At 40.4% G+C, this 9,060-nt stretch overlaps 1 protein-coding gene across 1 annotated transcript; it reads left to right on the top strand.

Moving 5' to 3' along the window:
- The first annotated feature begins 5,661 nt into the window (after positions 1-5,661).
- On the top strand, positions 5,662-6,923 carry LOC115968543 (probable carboxylesterase 5). The gene has a single exon (XM_031087959.1). It carries the CDS (start codon positions 5,845-5,847, stop codon positions 6,763-6,765), a length of 921 nt encoding a protein of 306 aa, XP_030943819.1. The 5' UTR covers positions 5,662-5,844; the 3' UTR covers positions 6,766-6,923.
- The last annotated feature ends 2,137 nt before the right edge of the window (positions 6,924-9,060 follow it).

Genomic DNA, 9,060 nt, shown 5'->3' with positions numbered 1-9,060 from the left:
TACTTAGCTGCTCTGACCCTTAGCTTTTTGGCTTCGTCCCTATCTTCTAGAAGACTTCCATCCCTGAGGTAAGCCACTATTAGAGTCGTCCAGTTTTCTTCTTCTTCAATCTGATGCACCTCTGGAAGATCTATGCTTGGTATGTATTGGACTTTGTCATACTCGTCCACTGACCTATCTACCAACGTTGCCTTTGCTAAGGCATCTAGTTTCTTGTTTTCCTCTCATAGAACTTGAAGAAAACTGGCTTCCTTTAATTTCTTGACAAGCCGCTTCACCTTATTGAGATACTTCTTAATCCATTCTTACTTAGTTTCACATGTTCCATTTACTTGACACTTCTTAATCCATTCTTACTTAGTTTCACATGTTCCATTCACTTGACCCATGATCAATTGAGAGTCTTCTTGGACAACTATTGACTCTGCCCCTAAGGACTTGGCCAATTCTAGCCCTTTAAGGAAGGTTTCATATTCAACTTTGTTGTTGGTCGTCTAGTACTATAGACGAGCTGCATATTTTAACTTATCCCCTTAAGGAGTCATCTTGCGGCTTCCAACTTGTTCATTGCCTTCTTAAGTGGATGATCTGTCAAGGCATTGATGACATGAGCCTGGAAGTAAGGCCTTATCTTCCTGGAAGATGTTACCAATGTAAAGGCCAGTTTCTCCATCATAGGATACCGTCCCTCGACTCCCTTTAGCACTCTGCTTGTATAATAAACAGGCTTCTGTATCTTCCCTTCTTCTTTGATTAGTGTTGAACTCATTGCATATGGGGACACTACTAAGTATAAATACAATTCCTCACCTGGTATAGACGGGCTTAGCAAAGGAGCTATTGTGAGGTAGGCCTTAAGGTCTTGGAAGGCCTTTTGACACTCGTCTATCCATTCAAATGCCTTCTTGAGAACCTTGAAAAATGGCAAATATTTGTCAATAGCTTTTGAGACAAACTTGCTAAGGGCGGCAACTCGTCCAGTAAGAGACTGGTAATGAAGGATATCTTCTTTTGATCTACCTCGTCAATCCTTATCTGGTTATAACTTGAGAAGGCATCCATGAAACTTAGCAACTTATGACCCACTATTGAATCTACCAGCTGGTCAATACGTGGCAATGGATAGCTATCTTGGGGCAAGTCTTGTTTAAATCGGTGAAGTCCACACACATCCTCCATTTGCCATTAGCCTTCTTGACTATCACCACATTAGCTAACTAATCCGGGTAATAAACTTCCCAAATAAACTTTGCCATGGTTAACTTCTGGACCTTTTCCTTGATAGGATTATCTCGTTCAGGAGTGAAGACCCTCTTCTTCTGATGGACAAGCTTGGAGGAAGGATACACATTCAAACGATGGGTAATGACACTTAGGTCAATCCCTAGCATGTCTTCATGAATCCACGCGAAAACATCAATTCTCTTCTTTAAGAACTGGACGAGGTCTTGCTTTGTCTTCTCTTTCATGCTTGCTCCAATCTTGGTAAACCTTTCAGGGTTACTTTCATCCAAAGGAATGTCTTCCAGTGCTTCAGTGGGCTTTGTAGCAACCCTTCTCTCTTCTATATTCATCATTTGCACATGCTCGTCCATAGCCAACATGGCTAAGTAACGTTCTCTAGCTGCTAACTGATTTTTTTGTACTTGTCCTTTTCCATAATCTGTTGGAAACTTGACAAATAGGTGGTAAGTGGACGTTACTGCCTTCCAACTATTTAGAGTTGGTCGTCCAATGATGGCATTGTAGGAAAAAGAGCAATCTACAACGAGGAAATTCACCTCTTTAGCTATCTGTTGTGGATATGCCCTTACCACGATGGGTAGAGTAATAGTGCCCACTGGTCGTACCTCCATTATTCCGAATCCAACTAAGGGTGCGTTCACTGAACAAAGTTGACCTCTTCCAAACCTCATCTATTGGAAGGTGGGATAATATAGGATATCTGTTGAACTCCAATTATCTATTAGTACCCTTCTAGTTGTGTAATCTGCTATGAGCATGGTTATGACAATTGCATCGTCATGTGGATGATGGACCTTTCTAGCATCCTCGTCCATGAAGGTGATAGCTTGCTCGTCTGCCCCCTCAATCCTTGGTGGTCATCCAGAGAGTTGAACATTCTGCACCAACTTCAAGTAGGTCTTTCTTGACTTGGAGGGTCGTCTTGTTGAAGTTCCTCCTAAAATAACTCTTATTTCTCCAAGTGAGGGCCGTGATGGCTCTTCTACCTTCTCCTTTAACTTCTCGTCCTTATGATCTCGTCTAAGAAAATTCCTCAACTTTCCCTTCTTGATGAGATTCTTAATTTGTTGCTTCAAGTCATAGCATTCTTCTGTATCATACCCGTGATCTCTATGGAAGCGACAATATTTGTTCTTATTGCGCTTATTAGGATCTCCCTTCATCTTCTCTGGCCACTTCAAGGATGAGTCATCCTTGATCTACACAAGCACTTGAACAAGCGGAATGTTCAAGGATGTGTAATGCAGACTTCGTTCTGAAGATGAACCTGCCTTCCTATTGTCAATATCCTTCTTTTCTCCTATCCAAGCCTTCTTTGGACGAAGGCCTTGTTCAGAATGACGTGGGAGCTCTGCCTCCATCCACTCTGCTCTCTACCTCTTCTTGGCAATGATCGCATCTTCTACATTCATGAATCTTTGGGCTGAGTGGACGAGTTCAGCCATGGTCTGTAGTTCTTGATCATCGAGCTTGTGGATGAATAAATCTGAACTAACTCCATTGTGGAAGGCTGCTAACAACAACTTACCATCCATTTCGTTTACCGTCAAGGCTTCCCTGTTGAAGCGAGTGATGAAGGACCGTAAACTTTCATTATCTCCTTGCTCTATAGTCAGCAAGCTAGATGAGAAGCGCTTATGCCTCTAACCTCCAATGAAATTATTGACAAACAACCTACTCAACTCTTTGAATGAACTAATGGTATTTGGAGGTATCTTACTAAACCACACTTGTGTTGGTCCTTTAAGGGTGTTTGGGAAGGCCCTACACATTATCTCATCCGGAACCCCTTGAAGGTGCATCGTGGTCTTGAAGGTAGCAATGTGATCACATGGGTCACGCGTTCCATCATATGAGTCTAACGTAGGCATCTTGAACTTGGAAGGTAGGGGATGACTGTTAATGGATGTTATGAAAGGGGAATCAGTTTGATGAACTAAGTCATCTACATGATTCATCCTTCTCATATTTTCCCTCATCTCTTCCATGGTTCTCCTCATCTGATCCATCTCCTTTTCCAAGTGTGGCACCCCACGTGAAATGGTACCCTTTAAGTAATTCTCATGCTTAACATTTTCTCCTTCTCTAGCTTTTCGACTCTGAGCTTGCCCTTCCACACACCGTCCATGACGTTGTCTTCTTTGATTGATCTCCCAAGTTAACTCCTAATTTTGAAGGGTTAAATCTGCCATGGCAGCTACCATGGACTACATTTGGACAGAAGGCGATTGCATAATAGGTGCAGACTGTTGAGCGTGATTGGGGTGGTTGGAAGCAATTCCACTTTCCTGGTGGCCTAGACTAGTGGCCATTGACCTTGTCTGAACCATGCAACCTTTAGTCAAAGAAAGATAAATTGCAAAGCACAAATTTAACTTTCCCACAGACGGCGCCAACTGATGATACACAGAAAATCAGTAGGCTGAATGCTCCGGGCTTTAATGGGCTTGAGGTTGCTTGGAAGGCTTGAAAAGAAAGAAGCACAAGATTAAATGTGACTAGGGTGAACCAGCTAAGAACCTTCCGATACTTAAGTTAGTTTTCTCTCTCAAATTCAGGAATTCCAACTCTATAAGTGGTGAAAACTTACCTTAATTTGATATGGCTAAGTCCTTTTATAGTGAGTTTTGGAGTGGTTATTTGTTTAGTAACTTCCACAATGTGGGTGGAAGTTAGAAGGTTCAGATTTAACTTCTACAACTGCTATTGGAAGTTAAGAACTTAGTAGGAAGTTAGAGCGATGAATAAGGATTCCACTCCCAGTTCAGAATAGTAGAATGTGGTCCGAATTATAAGCTTTTGGATAGAGATTTTCTCTAAAAATTTCTAAGTGTTGGCAGTCGTCCAGGTGATTCCATCTTGCACTTGGATGACCTCCTTCAGAGGCACTTATAGGTTAAATCTCTATTGCAATTCTGAACATTTAATATATCAGGTGGATGACCTTTCTGGTCTTGGACGACACGATGGACGAACTGGAGATAGTCCATTTTTTTTGGTTCACCATCAGCTATAACTGGAGGCCCACATGAAACCTTATGAATTTTTCTATTCATCAGAGAGAAAATGTGAATATTCTTATCATTATCAATAACATCAATAATAAGGTGGGAGAATATATGCTAACTTTAGACCTTAAACAAACTCAAGCCCAAGTTTTTAGACAAGAAATGCAATGGCCTTCCTCAAACAGAAGTAGTAAAGCTAAAATTTGATGCTGTCACTAATAAATTTACAACATTGATTGTAGTGGCTCGAGATGAAGATGTAAGGACTTAAATACATGAGCTAAGCAGTATATGCTTTTGTGATCCATTGCATAAATAAAATAAAATAAAAAAACAAACAAACAGGGTTAATGTAAGGTTGTTGAATTTTTAAAGCAACCAATACGACTTTCGAATTCATATCTTTTGTAGCTTGTTTGAAAATGTTGTTGGTATGGACCATGTTTGATGAGAGATCTTTGAATTTCATTACTTTTCTATCTTATAATTCTATTGTAGCAAAATTTAGTCCCAAAAAACTAAACATACATGTCTCCACAAGTTACAATAATTTATTTGTATAACAAAATCACAAGAATATTCATTTCACAACAACTAAAGGAAGTGGCAATTTTTTACTGTCAAATGAGCAGGATCATTCAAGTCAAACAAATAACACCAATTTCAATTTTGTTTTGTTTCTTACTAGCTCCTAGGGCCACACACACGCGTACAAAAAAAAAAAGAAAAAGCAACTAGGCCCAAAAAGACAAAGAAGCAACTAAGCCCACTAGTCCACTGCCGACCTCGTAACACATTTACCCACTTATTAGGAGTCGGCATTTACCTAATACAATACAAAATGGAAGAATAAGTCAATTTTACTCAGTATTTAAATTCCAAAATCAACAACATCAAGTTAAAAATATGTAAATTTGTAAAGTTACTATACTATTTACATTTCATTATTTATAATTTTGTTTCTCTAACCCTTTGCTCTCATCAAATTCTCCCCTAATTATTTAAATAAAATAGCATGCAGAATAAATAATTCGATATTTGTATTTTTAGAAAAGTGGATGTATTAAAAAAAAAAAAAAAAAGTAGATTCATGTATTAAAATAGACACTAATTTTTGCAATGCTTTAATACTCTTTTAATACTTGTTCGCCCATTATTTATATATTGTTGGAATTTTTTTTTTTTTTTTGATCATTAGGATATTCTTTTAATACTTGCCCACTGGGGTAAATGTGTAGGCCCATTATTTTTTTATATTCTTTAATGCTTTAATTTTTGCAACGCTCATGTTCTTTTACAGTTTTACTACATATAAAGGAAATGTTGCCTTGATTTACTCAGTGTTGTCCAACGTTCCTACCTAACCGTCTAGCATATTCTACACTTGTGGACTGTAGTGCATGACACATCATGATGCGTGGTCTACCTTTGCCCTCATGCTCAAAAGATTTTTTTTTTTTGGGGGTCAGTACAGATATGATTCTTCCCGACACTCCTCTTTATTTCAGAGCCTGACCATTATCATCCTTTAAGGAAATTCAGAACCCAATTTGCCCATCTCTTTCATTGTCTCTCTTCGATCCTAATTGCAATGGCTTCAAGCACTAATGAGCTAACCCATGATTTCCCACCATTCTTCAAAGTATTCAAAGATGGCCACGTAGAGAGGTACCCTTTTCCCATTCCCAATCACCATGTCCCCGCTGGGCTTGACCCAAATACTGGGATCCAATCCAAAGACGTGGTCATCTCTCCCGAAACCGGTTTATCAGCCCGAATCTTCATCCCCAAAATCAACGGCCCTGATCAAAAGTTACCACTACTCATCTACTACCATGGTGGTGGCTTCATCGCTGGATCACCGTTCGATGCAGTTGCTAAAAAATATATCACATCATTGATTTCCCAAGCCAATATGATTGTTGTTGCCGTTGATTATAGGCTAGCCCCAGAGCACCCACTACCGATTGCATATGATGATTCATTGGCCGCGTTGCAGTGGATTGCTACTCACTCTAATAACCAAGGACCCGAACCGTGGCTAAACGAGTACGCGGATTTCGGGCGGGTTTTCTTGGCGGGTGAGAGTGCTGGAGCTAATATATCCCACTACGTGGCAGTCCGAGCTGGCGCCACGGGATTGGCTGGGTTGAAGATTGTTGGGGTGCTTATAGTGCACCCTTTCTTTGGGGGCAAAGAGTGTGATGAGATGTACAAGTATATGTGTCCAACAAGTTCCGGGTGTGATGATGACCCGAAATTGAACCCGGCAGTGGATCCGGATTTGTCTAGGATGGGGTGTGCTAAGGTTCTTGTGTGCGTGGCAGAGAAGGATTGGTTGAAAGATAGAGGGGTGGCATACTATGAGACTTTGGGTAAGAGTGGGTGGGGTGGTAGCGTGGAATTCTTTGAGACTAAAGGAGAGGACCATGCCTTTCATATGGCGAATGCTGATAGTGAAAACTCTATGGTCTTGTTGAAAAAGTTTGTTGATTTTATTATAGGGGACTAGACTAGAGTGTTTATTCATCATTTGAATCCAAAAAGAAAAGTGTGTTTATGTTATGAATTATGATAAATCGGCTGTGGTTGTTGTACCCATGTTTTGATGTGATTACCACGTAATGAATGCTATAATTGATGAATGCGAGTTTGCCAGTTTTGGTAATATGTTTTGTGCACAATTTGGTTTTTGCTATTAACACGAAATTGTTAGTACCATTTTCCAACAAAATATGTATGTTCTTAGTGCCTTTTACCACACAACACCCCCCCAAAACAACACACACTACTACTACTACTACTACTACATGTTTAGATAATCAGTTAAATGCCAAATGCCAAGAGTTTCGTAATTAAGATATTCACGATTTAATAATCAATTAAGTCTTAAGAGTTATGTAGTTCAATTGACACCTTTTAATATTTTCAATCAAAATATTAAAAAAAAAAACGCAACAACAAACTACACATGCAGAAATTTATAGATATAATTTTGTTATTATCAACTTTTCTTCTATGACTTTATCACTTTTTCGGATAAAGTTATTTTGAAGTTATATATATATGTAAGGACACGATTCGTGACGGACCGTAACAATGTTGGGTTCGCACGTAAAAAGGCCCGAACAACATCATTTGTAGAGCGTGGGTTTGAAAGGCTAGGCCTTGGTCGCCAAACGGTGGGTTTTACGTGATATACATACATGGTTAAGTCGTCTTCACCTTAAGAGTCTTTCTCCTGGAGGCAGGCTAGGAGGCTCTGGTTTTTGGCCATTTTTCCCAGCCCCTTCTCTGGTTTGCTTACTTTTCCTTTTATACTAGCCTGTGTTCCTTATCCTTCGTCTACGTGTAGGATCGACTTTTCCCAGACTGATACTTGTCCCATCAGCCCATACTCAGAGTGGTTGGGGGTGGTTGTAAAAGCTGAAGAGTATGGCTCTGTCAGGTGCAGAGTATTGAATGACAGTAAGAGCAGCTTTCCCGGATCGTTATATTTCCCAGCATACCCTTTTCTAAATGTCATAGATATTTTAGATTTTTTCCAAGGTTATTTCTATACCATTTTTGCCCTTTCCTCTTGTGAGATCTCAGTTGTGCCGAGGACTGAGTCGTCCTCGGCTGTGTCCCAAGGCTACTTCGTATTTGTATTGCCGAGCTTAGGCCATCACCCTCCTCGGCTTGGGCCTTTGGACCCCAACAAGTAAATGGGCCTGGCCCACGGATTATTGGGCCCCACAATAGCCCCTCAAAACCCTGCTGTCCAACCAATCGGTTGGAGAGGAGGGTTTTGATAATACCAAGCCTTTATTATAGCTCGTTTAACTCAGCCTCTTTATTAATGTTGGCGTTTCTGTATCTGCCCAGGAAATGTACCGGTCTACGAGACATTCCTCGTAATTCATTCACCACGCATTCCTACCGTTTGGTTATCCAAAACGCGCCTTTAATGACTTACATTTACGAGTCCATTTAATTTCGATGGTTTGTTGACGATGCGGGGAAGTGGAACGGATACATTCTCGTTTACCAATTTTCTTGGAAATCTGGACGGATTAAATACCTTCCATTCCACCCTTCGTATGAGAAGGGAGGCAAGAGGATATTTCTCTCGTAAAGAGACCCTTTCAATCCCTCTGAAGTCTGAAACTTTTAGCTTCCTCTGGAGTTTACTTTATTCACTAGTTGTATCCTAGTTCGTGATACACTTGAGATAAGAGTAAATAATGAAAGAACCATACCCCTCCCAAAAACTCCACATTCTTACAAAGCTTAAAATGGCTCGGTCAGGGCAAGGATGGCGGAGACTCAAAATCCTTTTTACCCTCCTCTCAGCCCAAATCCGAAGCAGGGGCTCGTCACATCAAACATTCGGCGTGACTGAGCTAGGGTCACCCATTATCAGTACCAGCCGATCTCTCATGAGCATAACTAACATGACATCAGTGTGTTAGGAGTCAAGACTGAGGCAGGGACTATGTGCCCCTGCTTCTTCCTCTCTTAGTTCACTGGTGTCTCCTTTTACCTCTCTTTCTTCTTCTCTCCACCACCAGATCCATCCTGGTGCTTTTCCTTCTCCCTCTTTTACTCCTCTTTCTTTCCTTTCATCTCCTCCCTCTTCTTCTCCTCCTTTTTTTCATTCATCTCCTCCATCCTTTCATTCATCTCCTCCATCTTCTTCTGAAGAAGGTTCTTCTCTCAATATGGGCGCTACTGAGGCAGAGTTTGGAAGGACTTCGGAGACGAGTTTAAAAAGGCATTTGACTGCTTATTTGTCTGCATTGTTGTTACGGTTTTTTTTTTTTTT

The sequence above is a fragment of the Quercus lobata genome, chromosome 11, assembly GCF_001633185.2.
Source record: "Quercus lobata isolate SW786 chromosome 11, ValleyOak3.0 Primary Assembly, whole genome shotgun sequence".
Taxonomy (NCBI): Eukaryota; Viridiplantae; Streptophyta; class Magnoliopsida; order Fagales; family Fagaceae; genus Quercus; species Quercus lobata.
The sequence above is the reverse complement of the archived record's forward strand: the minus strand, read 5'-3'. Positions and strand labels throughout refer to the sequence as shown.